This window comes from Gekko japonicus, unplaced genomic scaffold (genome assembly GCF_001447785.1).
Source record: "Gekko japonicus isolate JY-2015 unplaced genomic scaffold, Gekko_japonicus_V1.1 scaffold1999, whole genome shotgun sequence".
NCBI lineage: Eukaryota > Metazoa > Chordata > Lepidosauria > Squamata > Gekkonidae > Gekko > Gekko japonicus.
Window position 1 is genome coordinate 224,437 of NW_015176513.1, and position 20,631 is coordinate 245,067.

The following is a 20,631-nucleotide window of genomic DNA, read 5'->3' on the forward strand; positions in this document are numbered from 1 at the left end:
CTATAATAGATCTGAGGTGATTGCATTACTGTTCCATCTCTGTCCACTTCCACACCACACACACCAGCTGCATGTGATACTGTGATGTGAAGGTGTAGTACCTACCCATCTTGCTGAGACAGCACGTTCTGAGTAGCTCTGCTGATCTGGTCCAGTAGAAAGCAAGTTTGCCAAGGAATCCAATATTTATAGTTTATTTATTTTAATTTTTATTTATTTTATTACATTTATACCAGGCCCTCCCCGCAAACGGGCTCAGGGCGGCTCACATAAGGCACCATGTGCATTCAGTATACAAACTACAGATACAAATATAAATATAAGATTAAAACAATTTAAAATCAATACTACAGGTGCATAAATAAACTCACAAATAACATCATATGCACAGTGGGAGAGACTGGGGTGGTAAAAGATGTTACCCCTCCCACCCAGTGGTCTCTCTCGATGAAAAAAAGCGGTGGTGGTAGTGGCCGTGGCGGCTCCTACTCATAGGCCTGGCGGAAGAGCTCCGGCTTGCAGGCCCTGCGGAACTGCATAAGGTCTCGCAGGGCCCTGATCTCTTCCGGGAGCTCATTCCACCAGGTAGGAGCCACCACAGAAAAAGACCTGGCCCTTGTTGTCACAAGCTTGGCCTCCCTAGGGCCCGGGGTCGCCAGCTGGTGTTGCGACCCTGACCGAAGTGCTCTTTGGGGAATATATGGGGAAATGCGGTCCCTCGGTAAGTCGGACCCTGGCCATGTAGGGCTTTAAAGGTAAGCACCAGCACTTTGAAGCGAATTCGGTCTGCTATAGGCAGCCAGTGCAGCGCTTTCAGCACAGGTCGGATGTGCTCCCAACTCGGGGCGCCCACCAACAACCTGGCCGCAGCATTCTGCACCAGCTGTAGCTTCCGGATTCGTGCCAGAGGCAGCCCCATGTAGAGAGCGTTACAGTAGTCCAGCCTCGAGGTGACTGTCGCATGGATCACTGTGGCTAGGTCGTTGCGGTCAAGGAAAGGAACCAACTGCTGTACCAGCCGTAGATGATAAAAGGCCGATCTGGCAGTGGCCGCCACCTGGGCCTCCATCGTTAAGGTGGGGTCCAGGAGCACTCCCAAACTCCTAACCTCCGAAGCTGGCACCAGGGGTGCCCCATCGAAGGCCAGGAGCGGAAGCCCTAACCCTGATCCGGTCCGACTCACGCACAGGACCTCCGTCTTTGCCGGGTTTAACTTCAACCTGCTCAGCTTGAGCCATCCGGACACAGCCTGTAAAGCTCGGTGCAGATCTTCTGGGTCGGAGTCCGACCGGCCGCCCAACATCAAATAGAGTTTAAGGTCTGTTCTGATTTAATTATAGTTTAAATAGAGGCCGCTTACTGTGGAAGCAGTGAAACTTATCTGAAATGAATAGTGTGAAATACAACATTTGCTACTAAATACTGAAAACAGCATCCTGACCTTCAGGGGAAGAGGGAACTGGTGACCTGATACTTGCATCCTGTGCTACAGCTACCAGCTCTTGCTCAGTCTTAAACTGCTATGTTTATAGGGTCACTAACAGAGAAGGTATGACACAGTGATTTGGAAAGACTCCTCTGCCCCACCCCCCGTGGTCTTTACAGAACTGCAGGGCCAAACTCAAATGAATGGGCTGGTATAGAGCTGCATTCTGAGATTTTAACAGCATATTTCTGGAGACTAGAAGCACCTTGCAGATATTACAGGGCTCTTTTTGTAGCAGGAACTCCTTTGCATATTAGGTGACACACCCCTAATGTATCCAATCCTCCAAGAACTTACAGTAGCCCCTGTAAGAAGAGCTCTGTAAACTCTTGGAGGATTGGCTACATTAGGGGTGTGTCGCCTAATATGCAAAGGAGTTCCTGCTACAAAAAGAGGCCTGAAGAACATTTAAATTCTTCATCCAATCTGCCCCCCTCCCCATAAGAGCTTTCTTCACTATGTACATCCATAACATTAGAAAGATCAATGAAATTCTTCCAATTCTTAATGGTCATGCCAATTCTATCACTTATTTACTCAGGACTAGGAATATTTGTTGTCATGTTTTCACCAATAAGCATTATGCATTCTTACAATTTCCCGTAACATATCTATTTGTGTATGTCAACCCTTTTGCAGTAAACTTTTTCTTGTAATCAATCCTGCGATATTACATGTCACCTAGAGAAAATATGCAAGTGAGATCCACAGGCAGTTAGTGTATCCTATGAAGCGGTATACTTATGAGGTGTTGAATGAGGCCCCCTGCAAACTGTGGAATGAGTTCAGCAGAAAGTAGTATGTATACAAATTCTAGGTAGATCAGGCTAGGTAAGGGTGAATGAGGCTGGACAAGACCTGGGTCAATGCCCAGTACAGAGTACCAAACCCCACTGTGTACACACACTACGAAGCATCCCTCCTGAGTGCCCAAGTAAAAATAAGCTTTAGCAAGAATATAAAAAGGTAGTTCTCCGGCTTGAAGCTATAGTAGAAAAATATACTTGTTTTTCCACAAGCAGAAATACTGTTAAACAACACAGACACTTTTTAAATAGTAAAGATCTTAGTTGACAGTGACTATTCCACTGCAAATAAGATATTAGTGCACCGAGGAAAGAAGTGGAAGATAGATTATAAATAAAAAGGTGGTGACAGGTCATACGTAGATTGTTGTAGCCAAGTTTAAATTTAGCAACCTGCTGCTGAATATTTTTGGAGAATTATATCAGTGTGCATGTAAGACTTTTGAATAAAATGGAATGGGAAAGATTTATAATTTATTATAACATCAGAACTTTTCACAATGGTGACATATAAATATTTTCCTGAAAGAGGACAAACCGAGACGTCTCCTGCATGTGAACAGTTGAAATCAATGTTGTTCTGGTTCATTGCTGTGAAGGTTTCAGAGGACCCTTTCTGACTTGACTGTACATATAGTTGGGAGAAGAATAGAAATGTAGGGATGGAATGGGAACTGAAGGTCACCTAGTCCATGTTCCTTCACTAAATGTATTTTCAAATCCAAGCACTCTTGAAGGGCTTGACTCTGTCAGGACCCCTCCTGGGCCAGAATTAAACCCAGGAGTGGATTCTTAAGCTGAGGATAACAATGAAAGCCATGAGGTCAAAACATTCCAAATTACAGTGTTCAAAAAGCTGATAGAAGGAACAAACAGTGAACATAACATAAGAACATAAGAGACGCCAATGTTGGATCAGGCCAAAGGCCCATCCAGTCCAACACGCTGTGTCACACAGTGGCCAAAAATACCAGGTGCCATCAGGAGGTCCACCAGTGTGGCCAGGACATTAGAAGCCCTCCCATTGTTAACCCCCCCAAGCACCAAGAAGACAGAGCATCACTTGCCCCAGAGTCCCTATCTATGTTGTTGTTGTTCAGTCACACAGTCGATTCCGACTCCTTGTGACCCCATGGACCAGATCACGCCAGGCCTTCCTGTCTTCCGCCGTCCTCTGAGGTTGGCTCAATTTCATGTTCGTTGCATCTATGACACTGTCTAACCATCTCATCCTTTGCCGTCCCGTCTTCTTTGAATCAGCATCAGGGTCTTCTCCAGTGAGTGCTCCCTTCTCATTTGGTGGCCAAAGTATTTGAGCTTCAGTTTCATTATCTGGCCTTCCAGGGAACAGTCAGGGTTTATTACTTTTAGGATTGACTGATTTGATCTTCTTGCAGTCCAAGGGACTCTCAAGAGTCTTCTCCAGCACCATAGTTCAAAAGAATCTATTCTTCGGCGCTTGGCCTTCCTTATAGTCCAACTCTCGCAGCCATACATGACTACTGGGAATACCATTGCTTTGACCATGCGGACTTTTGTTGGCAGGGTGATGTCTCTACTTTTTATCATGCTGTTTAGGTTCGCCATCGCTTTCCTCCCACGGAGCAGGCATCTTTTAATTTCATGGCTGCTGTCACAGTCTGCGGTGATCTGGGATCCCAAGAACGTGAAATCTGTCACTACTTCCATGACTTCCCCTTCTATTTGCCAAGGAGTGATGGGGCCGGATACCATGATCTTAGTTTTTTTGATGTTGAGCTTCAAGCCCAATTTTGCCCCCTCATAGATCACTGCCTTGTCATGGCGAGGGGGCTTGCGTGGTTCGATGAGGCTGTGGGCTATGCCATGGAGGGCCATCCAATCTACCACCTTCTGTCATGCTAAATTATCTATTTGGACTTCAACTCAAATAGAGTAGACTTCATACTATCTAAAGACATAATCCAGTGGGAAGCTTTCTTGCCCCGTTAAAATTAAAAGGAGCTGTGCAAGAGCATAGTAGCAATGCCCTTTCATAGACATGGTTCTTATTCTATTCAGTGGGCAGTATTTAAGCTCACTGTTTTTTGCCCTGTCATTAATTAGTGGACAGGATGAAGGACCAATCTGCCTGATCCTTCAGAAAGCAATTGACAGGATTACTACTGGTACAGCTGAGTGTTATGCTTGGAAGACCTCACTGAGAAACTGGTCAGCATCTTGTGCTGGCACTGCAAACCTGGAAAAGGTTTTTGATCCATAAAAAGTACACACAGTTTGTCCTTTTATCCCATGATTTTTGAGCTTCCTTAGGTGCCTTTGATGAGGAACTTTATCAAAAGCTTTCTGGAAATCAAGGTAAACAATATCTATTGGATCCCCCTTGTCCACATGTTTGTTCACCCCCTCAAAGAACACTAACAGGTTAGTGAGACAAGATCTTCCCTTACAGAAACCGTGCTGAGTCTGCCTCAATAGGTTTTGTTCATCTATGTGCCTACTAATTCTTTCCTTAATAATGGTTTCCACCAATTTACCCGGAATCGACGTCAGACTGACTGGCCTGTAATTTCCCGGATCTCCCCTGGAACCCTTTTTAAAGATGGGAGTGACATTAGCTACCTTCCAATCCTCAGGAATGGAGGCAGATTTTAAGGAAAGATTACATATCTTTGTCAGGAGATCCACAAGTTCACAATTGAGTTCTTTCAGAACTCTCGGATGTATGCCATCTGGGCCTGGTGATTTATCAGTTTTTAAGTTGTTTATCAGTTTTAGGACCTCCTCTCTCGTCACCTCAATCTGACTCAGGTCTTTGGTTTCTTGCTTCTAATGTATTTGAAGAAAGTTTTATTGTTGGTCTTTACGTTTTTTGCTATATGCGCCTCATATTCCCTTTTTGCCTGCCTGACAACAGACTTGCATTTTATTTGCCATAGCCTGTGTTCCGTTTTATCAGCCTCACTGTGACTAGCTTTCCACTGCTTAAAGGAATCCTTTTTACCTTTTACAACTTCCATTACTTTGTTTGTTAACCATGCAGGCTTTTTCCTATACCTATTTGTGCCTTTCCTAACCTGTGGAATATTTTTTTTGAGTGGGTATGCAATGAGTAACTGCATACAGGCACCTTTGAAAAGGACTGCCATATATGTTGCTGATTCTCATTGCCATGTGATGAGGTTAGTAGTGAATAATCTTACATAAGTAATAAAACAGGAAACCCCCATGTTTAGGTTAGACCCAACAATCTCAAGCAAAGTAAGCACCTGGAACTAAAAAAATGCCAGCCTCCTGTTTATTGATAAGTCATCCCAGGGTGCCCAGAATGAAGAAGGTGGCATTATAGGGCCTAAGACCATTTGAATTCATAATTCATCTTTAAAAGATTTCTTCAAATGGCATAGCTTTTGAGCCCCACCCAGGACTGATGAGAGCCACCATGGCCCCCCAAACAAAGATTTCATCTGCCCCCTCCGCCCATATGTCCATGATCCAAACCAAATTTCATAACAAAAGAAATAATTTGGCTGGCTGTTACCATGCACTGATAATAATAAAAGTATCCACATGTCCATCCGTCTGTCCATTTGAGGCAGGCATAACTCAGAAAATAAAACTAAGACTCTCAAAACTGGCCACCAGTTTCAGGATGATAATGGGTGTTCCAGGGCCAAAAATGGAAAGGAACTGGAATATCTTGGCTCAGGTTATCTCCCGAACGCCCCTCCCCCTCCTTGCTATTTGCAATAGAAACTAAACTTGTGAAGTGGTTAAAGTGTCCAACTAGGATCTGGGAAACCCTTGTTTGAATCTCCACTCTGCCATGGAAGCTTGCTGGGTGGCCTTGGGCCTGTCACTCGCTCTCAACATAAGCTACCTCACAGGGTTGTTGTGAGAATAAAACTGAGGAGAGGAGAATAATGTAAGCCGCTCTGGGGTGGAGAGAAATTAGAACTGGGGATACATGAATTGCAGATTATGAAAGGAAGAGAGCAAAATGAAGGAAAAAAGTGTGGAAAAGAGACAAACGTAGGAAAATACAATGAAAGGGTTTTTTAATTTTTAATTTGCTGCCACACGTTAACAGGGCTGCCCCGTTGCAAGATCTGGCTGAGCAGTAGCTGAATGAAACTAAAGAGAAAAGGAGATCATAGACTGGTGGAGATAATGTCATGGGGTTGTTGCTGACCTCCAGGTGGCACCTGGAGATCTCCCTGTATTATCATTGATCTTCAGACCATCAAGAGCAGTTTCCCTGGATAAAATGGCTGTTTTGGAGGGTAAACTCTACAGCATTATACCCTGCCGAGGTCCCTCCTCTTCCCAAACCCTCCCCTCCCCATGCTCCATCCCCAAAATCTCCAGGCATTCCTCAACCCAGACCTGGTACCCCCACCTTGTTAGAAGGCTGCTGCCTGGCAAGGACTGTAGCTTGTCCTGGCTGGTCTTATTTTGCTCCAATGCCATTTTGGCTGATGGGTTTAATAGGATCTGATCAGCAAACAGTTTCCCTCAGTCTCCTTGTAAACTTTGCTAAAAGGCCCAGCTGGCAGACTTTTTTTTTTTTTACTGTGTTCTGCCTTTCCTGTGCCCCCTGTGGTTGCAGTAGGAACTATATAAGATTTTAAAAAAATGTCTTACATGAATGCCCCATGATGCTGGGTTTAGGCGTCCTCCAGCTGACTTGTGCCCGCTTAATTTTGTCCCCTCAGTCCCTCCTCCTCGACAGTCCCCCTGTTACTTACTGTCTGCAAAAAAAAGTACACACAGTTTGCAAGCTGCAGGCCTCTAGCCTGCAAAGACATCATCTGACTCATTCAGAGACCTATCTTTTGCTTCTTTGGAGCCAACATATCAAACATTCTCTGTCTAGTATAGTATTCTTTTTTTGCATCTTTTAAAAGGAAGGACAAATACAACGTTACTTCAAATGAACGCTCTCAAGATGTAGCACAGCAGGCTACCGCAAGATATGAAAACAAGCATTTGAGACCTGAGTGTCTCGATAATAATAAAAAGAGACAATATATATGGTTCATCTGTTAAGTCCCCACCCTCAGGACATGCATACCAACAATAGGAGAACAGAGGAAATGTGTGAAGGTGCCTTGAAAATGGGACCAAAGTGAATCAAAATCATGTGATGAAGAGCAAATAGTCTGAGGAATATTCTTGTTCCAATAAGCGACACGAGGGATGGGATGATTAATTGATTGCACTGATGTTCTAGTTCTCTGCCTTCAAACCCAATCAAGGTACTTATTGGTTGGATATGGAGAAGGTTAGGTTACTCTTGACAACTTTCAGCATCGTCCTAGGGTGACACTTTGAGACACTCATCCACATGACAAAACTCATATTTAATGTTACATTTATGCAAAATTTCTAATCACTTATTTTGCATCATTAACTTTGATGTTATTAGGCTTAGAGCTAAAAGGATTTCCAAGTATGATTTTGGAAAGTATGACCAAGTTTCCTTTCTCATTTAACAGTAAAGAAGAAATATTGGCAACGGCTGATGAAGACATATGGAATAATTCCAGGGCTTCAGGTATAAAACCCCTCTCAATTAGTTCTTCTTTATTGCACATGTTAATTAAAAAGAGAGAGAGAAACAATGTAACAAAACATCCTGATGGATATTATTCAGGTGCATTTTTTTTGTTAACTCCTTCAGAGTCAAACATCCCCAAAATTCATTGTTTGGATGTGGATGACAATGAAATTAAACAAAGCAAAGAAAACATAAAAGATAAAAATGTGGAACATAATGAGGAAGATAATGAAGAAAATGAAAAAGAATTAGAATTGCTGGTAAGTGTTATTCTCTTGTATGAATTTATTCTTCAAAAGGAGTGAAATCCTCCCCAACTTCTAAAGTCTGTTGTTGAGCTTCAATTGCATCTGTAACTTGAACAACAGCATAAGGTGTATTGATCTGATCTATTTCATTACATATGAGTGGTCTTAAAATAATAACATCTCTCTTCTTTTTTATCACAGGCTATAAGTGACTATTTGAAAACATTAGAAGAATAATATTTCAGAGTCTTCTCTTTCTAGCCTCTATAATCAGTATACACTTAATACACACATTTTCTGTTCGGTAAGACATCTATATCTAGAGGGCTATACACAAACCATGGTGGGATACTGTCTAGCCTGAAGTGGCTGCTTATGAGGCTTACCATGTAGCAGCTACAACCCTGTGAGAAGCCGGTGCTTATAACACCTGGCCACTGGGTGAGGTGAATTTTGTTGTATCTCATTACTCTGCAGTTTGTTTGGTTTTTGGAATTTCCCTTTTCTTCCATGATCAACAAATTCTGGATCAGGAGAAGGGGCACTACCGGTAGGTGGGGTCTTACAAACCCGTTTAAGTCATTTTGTTCCTTCAGGCATCATGGACATGACTAGTAACTGCCAGTTGCAAAACAGAACATTTCCACTGGCAATTTACACTGCACAGCTTTTACAAAATAAGGTTGGCTTCAACTTGCATTTTAGGTCGCCAAGGAAGGAAAGGCAGCCATTGACACACAGCAGTTGGTTTGGAGCAGGATCAGTTATATGCATAGGATAAATAACTATGGAGAATAATGGTGATTCCTTTTAACTACATGAAAACTGAAACACTAGGGAATAAGAGTACCACACAGCCCAGGTGGATAATGTGGTGAATAGATTCTTTATTCATAATTGTGAAGCCTTTCTAACTCTAACTTTAGGAAAGTTCAAAGTTGTCACCCACTATGAGATCCTTCACTGTCAGAAAATCAACATCTCCATATTTTTTTTAAAAAGAGACAGCAATATATATATATATATATATATTGCAGTACACCCAACAGTATACTTATACAATAAATAGCCTCAAATAAAAGTTCGCTTAAAAAAAATCACAATGATAATCCGTAAAATAAATGAGGAGTATATTTGTGTGTCATTCTGATTTTAATTTACCTTATGTGCTGTGTAATGAATTAAACAATGGAGGTCTATAATAAATGGAAATGCAACCAAATCTTTGAAACCCATAGGCAATGGCTCACAAGACAGCTCAGCAGTTGACAAGTAACATGAGCCTTATGTGAGAAGAAGGGGAAATCGTAAGATTTGCATATAATTATTGAGATCATGCAAATGTCAGTTATGAGGAGGGAGAGAGAGGGGAAAAAAACCAGGCATCTCACTATTAAATCCTGACAGTTGGCATCACTGAAGAGCTCAGATACATTTGAGTACCAGATGGCAGAGGGTCATTAAAACAGAATTTGCAGAAACATTAGTTCCTTCCCTTTTCTTTGAGTGACGTTTTACTATTAATAGTTTGCAGAGGCTTTGCAGAAAACATATTAATAAGAGATACTGTAATGGGGGTATCTGCCGCAAGTGTAAATGTAATAAGAGGTGCCCAAGAAACTATCCTCTAATTGATTGGTATGGAACCATCAGTCTGACGACTGGGAAGCAAGGCAAGAATGCCCTGACAAGCAAACGCAGTTGAATAATATAATGTGAGACTTGGAAGAGAGGGAAGAAACTTCTTAGTTTCTGGCCTTTGCTTTGCTAACTTGTTTTGCACTTTTTTTGAGGACTCTAAACCATTCAGGTCTGAAGCCAGTAAAAGGGCCCTGAGAGGAATGAAGCAGAGATAATCCTCATCGTATTTGTCAGTGTGCAAAAGTATCTTTATTTTACTGGACAATGCGTACAGCTTGATATACTGTGTCAATGTACTCACTTTAAAATAAAACATGCCCGTGAATTAGTTGAGCTTCCCTTGTACAGAATGTATTCTCTTTAGGATTCATTTGTATGAAATGGACTTGCAGCTTACTGAGCTCATGAATAAAGAGAAAGAGAGTGGGGGGGGGCTGTGAGAAAGAGGGTTGGGTAGTATTACATGCTATGTTATTTTTTGGCCTTTTCTCAGCCATCTAAAGCCTTTTATTTTTTTTAAAAAAAATACATGCAATGTACATTTTGTAACTGACATACAACATGTTTTCCTGAAATATGTTTTTGTCTGAACACAATTGCTTTGTAATATCTCCACTTGTAGACATATGGATGGATGGATGGATGAACAGATATACAGTCATGTATGAATGCTCCCTAGACACACACACATTTTCTAACCATTCTTTTTGATTCTGTTGTTCCAGCTCAGACATCACTTCACAAGAACCAGAGGTTCTTCCAGAGATGAAAACAATACATACATATCCAAGCCAGTTAAATTTCCAAATGACCAACAAGATTTGGGGGAGAAAGTCAGCTCTGGCTTGGTTAGGCAACCCCTGCCTATCAGTTCTTTGACAGAACATCTTATACAAGAGCAAGAATTGCAGATTACCCAGAAGTATTCCACAGTATATGCTTATGGCCAGTTACCCCCTGAGAAAGGTTCTGCAGTAGAGTCAGTAAACAATAGTGCACAATCTTTGGAATGTTCCAGTACTAGTGAAACCCTTTTATCACAGGAGTGTTGGCCTGGAACAAAGGAAAATGAGGCTGCCTATATTACAGATGTTATGTCAAGCAAACAAGGAATGAGTAATACAGATGTTCCCAAAGATGAAACCGATAGCACTCCAGGAAGTAAAACAATAGAGAGGCTGTTCATCAGTGAGCATGATTATGATCAGCACCAAGAAGTTTGTGAAAGAAGATCAGAAACAGTTCCCTTAAATCATGGTGAACCAATCCAATTAAAAGAAAGTATATTGGGTGGATGGGGTGACAACATGAAGCCAGTTCATGAGCAATATGTGCACAAAACTTTCCCCCAAACCTGTGAGCCATCTTTGGAAAACACTGTCATAAATGAACCTAAAAAGGAGATCTTTGAAAACAAAAACCAGCCATCTTTAAGAGGAACATTACATGACAACACCTTTGCTGATATTGATGTAGCAATAACTTCCTTAGGAAGTCCACATACCAAAGGAGAGGATGTAGAAGAAAAATATAAGGCAGAATATAATACTGATATGGAAAAAGAAATCAAATTGAGCATTTTAGAACACCCTTCAGAAGAAGAACAAGCGCACCCTTTAACAACAAATCCTGCTGATACAAAATACCTTACTGAAATACAAAATCAGTCATGGTTGTCCTCCACAAATAGTTATGAATTTGGCATAGCAGCTGAGGTAAGCCAAGGAGAAGTGGTGAGGCCTTCTAGTGAGCTAGGTGAAATACAAGCTGAGGCAATTCATGAATCAATAGGGCTTCCATTGTTAAATGGTAAAGAAAGCTCCATAAAAAGAAACAAAGAAAAAGAAAGGTCAGTTTTAAGTAAAGATTTTAACATGATGGACAACCATTCAGAAGACACTCATATCATTGAGTTTTGCACAAGTAACCCCAATTCTGTAACAACAAAAGGTGAAGGAATCTCTACACACTTTGCATCAATAAATCAAGAGGATGTGTTTGATGCTGGGGGTAATGTAGAAAAAAGAAAGTACTGTCAGAGCTGCAACCCAGAAAACATAAGTATTTTGGAGGCAGAGCCCTGCCAAAATGAACCTGACAGGGTTATAACTGACAATGAGAGCAATAGGGTTGGGCTGGGAAATCAAAGTTGGAATGCCTTAGAAAGTCAACTGGCAGAAAGAGAAAGTGAAGCCAATAAAAGAGTGCAAATGAAAGAGCGAACAGGTGGTGAAGCCATGTGGGGAATTAGAGATAATACAAGATGTTTGAATGTAACTCCCACAGATGAATTGTTTACCTGCCAAGACCTGGTGAGATATGAAGAGTCTTCTGTAGCTGAGTACGATAGTACAGGGGAAGCCGAGGCAGGTACAGCAGCTTATATAATTAAAATGACATCAGAAAGTACTCCAGAAAAAATGTCTGCTGGTGAAAAAGCAGTAATTGTTAAGCTACCTCAAGAGACTGCACTAAGTGACAGGCCCACAGAGGAAAAGGAAACAGTGTTTGATATACATGAAGGGAGAAATGATGGTTCCCATTATCCTCTTTGTCAATGCAATACAGTGGGTGTATTATATGACACCAAATTTGAAAAGGAATCAGTTTCAGATATTTATAATGCACGCACACATGAAACAGCGCAAGGAGAAATGATGTCAGTACCCAATGCAAGCGAAAAGCTTGCCAGAGCAGAACATAACAGTGGAAATGATTCACCATTAGGTGAAATATTATGGACTTCTGCTGTAGAAGGAAATGTAATCATGGAGCAGGATTTATCTTCTGAAAAAATTCTGAATGCTTCACAGTATTCTCAGCCAGGCCTGCACAATGAACAGGCTGGAGAGGAAAGCATTTGGGGAACATTTCCCCATGTAGATACTGAAACTGAACACAAAATTTCTCCTTCCAATAAAAATGCTGTGTCTAGCTCTTACAAAAGTACATCAACCCCAGCTTCTGAAGAGTCCATGGAAGTTTATATTGCTGAAAGAGGCAATGCATCCCATCCATACACAGAATCTTCAGTCAGTATTTCAGCCAGGTCAGGATGTGTCTTCAGTCCAACAAGTATAATAACTGATTTTATTCCAAATATTTCCTCAGAAGTTGAACTTGGAGATCTTCAGTGTTCAGCACCATTACCTTCTGGTGTGGAGGGAGAAAGAAATGTAGGTGAGTTTGTCCAACAATCAGAGCTCAAAGTAGGAAAGTTTTTAGGGCCAACCATTTTAATCAGTGAGCCCACTGAAGAAAGGGAAGAGACAAGCTCTGAGTCTGAAGGTATAAAAGAAAGGAAAATATTGAACTTGAATACCGAAGGATGTGACAACCAGCCAATGTTCAATCATGCAGAAACTTCCGGCCAGCAAAATGGAGCTTGTACTTTAGGTGCTGAATGCCTAGTTTTAAAGCAAATTGGTTACAAAATACTTTATTTCCTCTTGTTTATTGTGTTTTGTGTAACTCTGTACCACTATGATTTAATTGTTTGCTTTGCAATGTACTTATTTTCATTGTACTGGCTTTATTATGAGGGCAAGAGAAGTAAGGAATCCATCAAAAAGGAGTAAAGACCCTGCTGTCTATGTGAAGTATTTAACATTTAATCTCAGTATGTCCCAAAGGACAGCAATGTCAACTCTTAGAACCAATGCAAGATTCCCCCCCCCAGCATTGCTTAAAAGGAATGCACATGAAGTTTGCTCCTTCATAATAAGTAATTATTCTGCACAGGACCATTATGTTTGGATCATTAAATACTGATATGAATATGAGTTCTGAAGCACATCAAGTTAAAATTAAATACAGCTGCTGTTCCTTATCAAGTTATGGAGATGTGAAGCTTTAGCCTCTTCAGATTTTATTGCATTCATTTGTTTTGTGGTAAAGCTTCATTCCCCTTCCCCCAGTATTTCTGGGGGTAAAGATTATATATAGCAAGTGAATAAAGAGGGAATGGCATTATGACTCAATAATAAGGCATGCCCTCTGCACGGGAGTTTCCTGTTCTGGCATAATCACTAAAATGGAAAGAAGAAAAGCACCCCCCCTCCAATTTATGGTACCATGTTGCCTGGGATATTTGCACACCATTCCTCCACCTGAGCTCATCCCATGATGTTCCTATTTTGTCAGGTGAACAAATAGGAATCAGAACTAGGATTGGTTTGAAGGGCTCTGATGCATTGGGTTAGGGTACCAGAGCCTTCCTTCCTCTCCAAATTATGCCCTCTGGACATGCTTTTACTATAAATATTGACCATGGGCATAGCCTCCTGGGAAGTTCCCTTGTACATGCACCATCAAGATGTATGGGAGCTACACAAGAGCACAAGAACCATGCACCATACATCAAATGATCTATTAGTATTATTAACCAGAACATTTTGCTAGAACTCAGTTCATAGGTTAAATAGGGGGGCTTTTCTGTAATGAGCAATATGAAGACTATTTGTGTCTGCACAGAGTCAGATCTAGACTCCAGAGTTGTTATGATGTATGTGTTAAACAGGCTCTTACTGACACCACTGAGCTGATATGGACTGTTATAAAATGAAGGATACAAGTTAGAGCCTAATTGTCTTCAGGTTCATGTTTATATATATATTTTTGTAAATGAAGGCTGTATAACCTAACGTGAGAATTTCACTTAATGTAGCGTTATTCCAGTTGGACTTTCTGAAATGATGTTGTTTTGACCATATTGCTTAAGAGAGAGAATCCCAATAAGCATTACAAGATAGTAATAAACAAAATTTGAATGGTTTGATTGTGTGTAGAATACTTGGAAACCAAAAAAGAGAAAAAGAATCTTAATCATTTTGTTTTACACTGAGTGAGTGTTTAGCTTCAAATGCATCCACATTGGCAGTTCAGATCAGACTGGTATGGACAGAAGGGAAGTCTAATCAATGTTTGTGTGAGTCTGGTATAGATTTTGGCAGAACTGGACAACTAGTGTAGAATCCTGAAAACACTAGCCCTCTTTTTTTCCAAAGCAAGTTTCTTCCAGTCCTTTCATTGACATGCATCCAACTGCTCTGTTCTGAAGACCTAGCAACACTTAAGGCTTTGGCTGACAATCTGAACCAGATTGATACCAGAAATATAATTTTGTATCAGAAATATAATTCATGGGAGCTCCTGAAACTTGAGAAGCCTGGAAATAGAGCTCCATCTTCTGAGAGCCACTTCGGTGTAGTGGTTAGGAGCATGGACTCTAATCTGGAAGAACTAGGTTTTATTCCCCACTCCTTCACATGCAGTTGTTGGTGTGACCTTGAGTCAGTTACAAGTTCACTCAGAGCTGTTCTCTCAGGAGCAGTTCTTGAAAGAGCCCTCTTAGCCCCACCTGCCACACAGGGTGTCTGTTGTGGGGAGAGGAAGGAGATTGTAAGCTGCTATGAGACTCCTTTGGGTAGTGAAGGGTGGGGGTATAAATCCAATTTCCTCCTGTTTTCCTCTTGCATTGCTGCAAGTGCAATGTTCTAAAAACTGGAATTGGTCAGCAAACAAAAGATATGCCTTATTGCAGTGAGGATAGCTTAATGGTTACACCATGAGTTGATTGGTTTAATGAGAGTAATGCTAAGTCTTGAACAGCTGTTAAGAAGGCATTCTGGGAAGTCTGTAGCTCTGGTTGACTTCAAGAATGATTACCGTAAATTAGACCATCTTGAAAGAATGGTCTTCTTTCTTGTAGGAAGACCTATAGATTTGGGTTTTATTGACATAACAATTCTCAGGATAGTACATCTGCTGTTTCTATAGTTCTTTCCCTAAAAGCTCAAAACCCTTCATGTGTAGGGATGGCCACAAACTAAAGTTTGTGACAAATTTTGCCCAGTTCATGCCTCACAAAGTGAAGTTCATGGCAGGTCAACCAGCACAAACTTTTCAGAAATGTTCAAGCTGTTTGTGGAGGTTCATGTCAGTTCGTGAATGGATACATTTTCAGACAGAATGTCTCTGGTCAAACAAATTTTTTACCAAACTTCAAAGCATGGGGGGGGGAATGCTCCAGCCTAGGAAACATTGTGGTCAGTTTCAAACTAGGCATGTCAGTTTCAAGAGGGTTTCCTCCCCCCTTTTGTCAGTGTCCCTATCTTGCTCAGAGCTTGCAAAATCCCAACCCCCCTTGCTTGGATTTGTGACTCTATGCTTTGAGATCAGTCCTTTTAAGCTTGCAATGTCACTTGCATTGGGTTCTGCTGTGCACTTTGTGATTGCACTGGTACTGCTGGGCACTCTGTTCATTGTACTGGTTCTGATAGGCTTCCAACCCTCTTTGCTTGGAGTGTGACTCTGTGCTAGACATCAGTCCTGTTGAGCCATTGCCCCCAATGGCACTGGATTCTGCTGGGCACTATTACAGTGAGCTGGTTCTGCTGGGCTTGCAAAAATCCCCCTCCCCCTTCAGTTTCTACTACAGAGATTCTTTGGTTTGACCTTAGTCCTGTTGGGTTTGTACTGCCACAGTGACACTGCTTCTGCTGGGCCTGCAAAAATGACCCCCCCTTCAGTTTCTGCTGCAGAGATTCTCTGGGACTTTGATTCTGTTCTTCTGGGCTTCTATTGCCCTTGGTTTTGTGTTGGGGTTTTCCCCTGTTTTTGGAGGATGGAGGCACCTTCTTTGGGGAGCCGTAACTCGAACCCTGTAAATCCAATCCTCACCAAAAATGGAGGGCAGGTAGAGGAGAGTCAGCTGGAGATCCCTTGTGAGTTTGGCATCTCTAGAACACCAGGGGAGTGTTCTACTGCATCATGAACCTCACAAACTGAACCAGTTTGTTTAGCCCTTAGAAGTTCATGATGGTTTGTGGTTCACAAACTGGGCATGCCATGAACCACGAACCGAACCACATTTTCCCAGTTCATGCCCATCCTTATTTATGTACATTTGTCTGTTATCATTATAACATCCTTATAGCTTAGCCAGTACCGTTATTCCCAAGTTAAAAATGGCTGGCTGAGGCTGATTGAAATTCACTTAAAGGCATCCAGGAAGTTCATGGCTTTGGTTTAATTAGGGATTTCTTGGTTCATGGCTTAAGCACCTAACCACTCAGTATATCAATCCCATTAACCTTGGAAAGAAAAGCTGGGTCCAAAATGCAAGTCTAAAATAGGCTGGCATTCTCTGATCCTTGGACATTTATCTGGTTTTGGGACCTTTAAAGTCTGTAAAACACACAGATAAGGAAAGTAAGACATTGAAACATGTATGTTAGAACTATCTTGGGGGAAGCCAAGAGAAGGCAAAAACCCTAACAAAAAAACATGAGTTACATAAATAATCCATTTCCGCTCCCATAAAATAAAAACCAGGTTCTTTATGAAGTACAAATTACCTTTCTATGAAAAGGATATAAATATATTTACATGTCATAGTCTAACAAAGTAAATACAAATTCAACATACTTCAGGAATAGGGCTACTAAGCCCCTGGCCAAGCTCCCATTGCCTGCCACTGCTCCAAGCAGGCGGGGGGGGGGCACCTCTCACCAGTAATGCAAGCATTATGATGTCACTTCTGGGGAAAACTCGGAAACAACAGCAGTAGCTCTAGGAATCCCTGGAAAATCTGTAGTTGTTCCTGGGAGTGACATCATCATGTCCCTGACCTCAACTCTTTTGCTGTTGCAACTTGCCAGATTTGGTTTAGTAATCCAATTGAGATAGCTCAGCAGGGCTCTTTTTGTAGAAAAAGCCCAGCAGGAACTCATTAGCATAATAGGCCACACCCAACAGCAGGAACTCATTAGCCTATTGGGCCACACCCCTGACAGCACAGCTCATTAGCACATTAGGCCGCACCCACATGTTACCAGAAGTGTGGTTATCCAGCCACACACACCTTTTGCTTGTTATTCTGTTTACCTTGTTTGTTGTCAAAACCCAGGGCCTTTTTTTGTAGCAGGAACTCCTTTGCATGTTAGGCCACACACCCCTAATGTAGACAATCCTAATGAGTTTCTGCTGTTGGGTGTGGCCTGTTATGCTAATGAGTTCCTGCTGGGCGTGTCCAACTCGGGAGCCAGCCGGAACTCCGTTCCTGTGCGTTCCTGCCCAAAAATAGCCCTGGATAGCTGTGTCCTCTTTATTCTTTCCAGAAAACATCAGCCTTTCTTGTGGTCAGTGTGAGGTTATTTTAGTAACATCTTTGATTATTATGTAAGCCTATTTTTTTCATTTCAAATTATTGGAGCTCATCCTTGAGCCTAAAGGGATGGGTAAAGATTTGTTTTAATTAAAATAAATAAATACCTATGTATCTTTGCCTCAAAAGCTCCTATTGAGTATTTGCCAGCAAAAATACAGTTAGAGTGTAGAGTAAATAGCTGGGTATATTTGAGAAAGGTTAGGTTTCACTGCAATCGAGTGGAATACTGTTAGCATTTCATAGGTCTGAAATAGCCTTTCCGCATTCTGTTACTTGAGTATTGAAAGAACAAGGTCTGATATCCTCTTGCTTTTAGGCAGAGGATGAAAATGCTGTGTTCGTAAGACTGAAGAAAAAACTATGGTTTCTCCCACATTTCCCCCCCCCAAAGTAAAATGTATTTGCCACAAAGCCCCTGCTTGTAATCTGAACTAAGTTTTTCACATTGGTAACTTCAGGCACATCCCACCCACCAAAACCTGCTTAGAAAGGGGGGGGGGTTGGTGCATTTTTTTTACATTGCATCCCAGTGGAGAAACATTTCAGCACTGGAAGGTGACCATGTTGAAACAAGCAGTCATTCTCATTGGGGGCACCTTCCCCTTTGCTCTGCCTCATGAGCACATGTGTGTGTGTTTGTCTGGTCTGGTCAGTCAGGTCTCCTCTCTCTGCCTCTCTCTCCAGCCTGAGAAAGCCACGATCATGTCCCCCTCTTGCTTTACATGAGAGTAGACATATTATCAAAGCCAGTGGTGCTACTCTCATACAAAATCCACCAGATTGTCTCTTGACCCTTTGTACCTTTTTCCCCAGTTGGGAAAACCCTTCTTCTTTTTGTTACATTCTTTTAACGTTTTCAGTTTGAAAATGTCAGGAGCCAAGTGACTGAGCAAATAAATTATATTTTGTGCTCCAGAGTTGCTGTTTGAGTTGCTGCTTCAGAGTTGCTGTTTGAGAGGCTACTGTGCTTTACACAAGAGTAAATGGGGCTACTCTCATGTAAGAAAGGTGGAGCAAACAAGGCTGTTGAAGTGCTCAAACACTTCAGTGTCTCTGCAAAAAACTCACAACTCTGGAACAGTGGGAACCCAGGAGGGAAAGCCTGCACTGATCCCACCAATAGCACGATCATCAGAAGCAGCACAACACATGTGAAAATGCGAAAGGCAGCTGCAGTCTGAAAATGTGTTATGCTTCTGGCACTGAAGAACAGGATTTGTGTACAGTTACCTTCCTTAAAACAGTGATCCACAATAACGCAAACAGTTGTGCCCACTGTAGGTTTTCAGTTACCTGCTCATGGCTGCTCATCTACACAAAAGCAAATGGAACAGATTGCTAAGCAGCTATTATGTTACTGTCATTGATATCCAGCGCAGCTTTATGGGAAAAGAAAGACAAGTGTGTTTTTCAGTGCCTCAAGCATACGAAGCAGGGAATATCACAACAGGTTCCCTCTGAATGATGATATAAATAATTATCTTACCCCTTCTTTGCATTTCCTAATATCTCAAACATTTCTACTCAGTTGATTTTGGCTTTGACAGAACTTTGAAACAAACAGAAAGGAATTTGGTCAAAGGATATCTGGCTGTCCAGAAACCTCAAGACTCACAGTTGGGATGTCAGAATATGCTCACCATATAGGACCACCTCAGACATAGGACAATCATGCTGTAATGAATCATGTGGCATGTTTGGAATAAAATGAGGTGGCAATCCTCACCCAAACCAAAACTTATTTGTTAGATACTCTCAGAGGCCTGAGCAAACCAGTTTCCTCTTTCGCTGACTTTCTGCCCTTCCTGACATTCTTGGCTTTCTGAAGCATGTTCAGTCCTTATCACTCCATTCTGGATCCCCCCCCCCTTTGGAATTAATTAAAAAAATCTTATTTTCTGAATTTTTGGAAAATCTCCTGAGCAGACAGAAGCAGCTCTTCTCTTGCATGTGAGTCATCTGGTTCTGTTGCTGTTGTGATTGGCATGCATCACCAATTCGACAATCAGATACAGCATAAAATGCTGACAGAGAGGAGGAGTACATGTCTTTTTCCGCAGGGACCAAAGAGCAACTGCACCAAGTGACTACCACATGAGTACGTGTTAAAAGCCAGATTTAGGGAAGGCTGCCATTCCCCATCTCATGTGATAGCTTATAACTGCCTTGCCATTTCTGTCTTGTAGCTCTGACCTTTGCTTAAATCACATGTCGAAACGCACCGTAAACTCCGAGAACAGCAGTACACAGTCACACTAATTTGATAATGTGCAAGTTGTCGTGGAAAAGTAGTGTTTAGACAAAACGGTTCATTAGTTTGAATTGTTGGACATCATGCTTGAAGTGCAAGAAATCCAACACGAGCAAATGTCTCTATGACCTTTAGACTAGCTGATATGGCCAAACATCCACCTGTGGCTGTATGTCAAGGCTTAGTGTTGGCATATAGGTTGCAAAGCCAAAGAAGCAAGAACTGACTGATTTCCTAGAGATAGCTGATAGAGTGATGCAGCACATGCTGGTGGGGTGACTTTGTATGCATTCAGATTTAGACAGCAGAACAGGAATGACTCTGTGATCTTACTGTTTCTTTTGCATTGCATGCTGCCATGGTGGTCAGAGACAGGAAAAATGTTACAATGTAATTTTAGAATTGTAAGATGCATACCCTTCCAAGTAGAACAACTATAGTTGCATCCAGTGTTCCCTCTAAGCTGAGTTAGTGTGAGCCAGCTCACAGT

At 41.7% G+C, this 20,631-nt stretch overlaps 1 protein-coding gene across 1 annotated transcript in view; it reads left to right on the forward strand.

The window, feature by feature from the left end:
- The window catches only part of PPP1R3A (protein phosphatase 1 regulatory subunit 3A), a 31,442-nt gene extending 16,971 nt beyond the window's left edge, over positions 1–14,471 (forward strand). The window contains exons 2-4 of the mRNA XM_015427359.1: positions 7,770–7,828; positions 7,955–8,091; positions 10,446–14,471. Coding sequence (XP_015282845.1) covers positions 7,770–7,828; positions 7,955–8,091; positions 10,446–13,298 — 3,049 coding nt within the window. The 3' untranslated portion in view covers positions 13,299–14,471. The remainder of the gene's footprint in view (positions 1–7,769; positions 7,829–7,954; positions 8,092–10,445) is intronic.
- Positions 14,472–20,631: the final 6,160 nt, after the last annotated feature.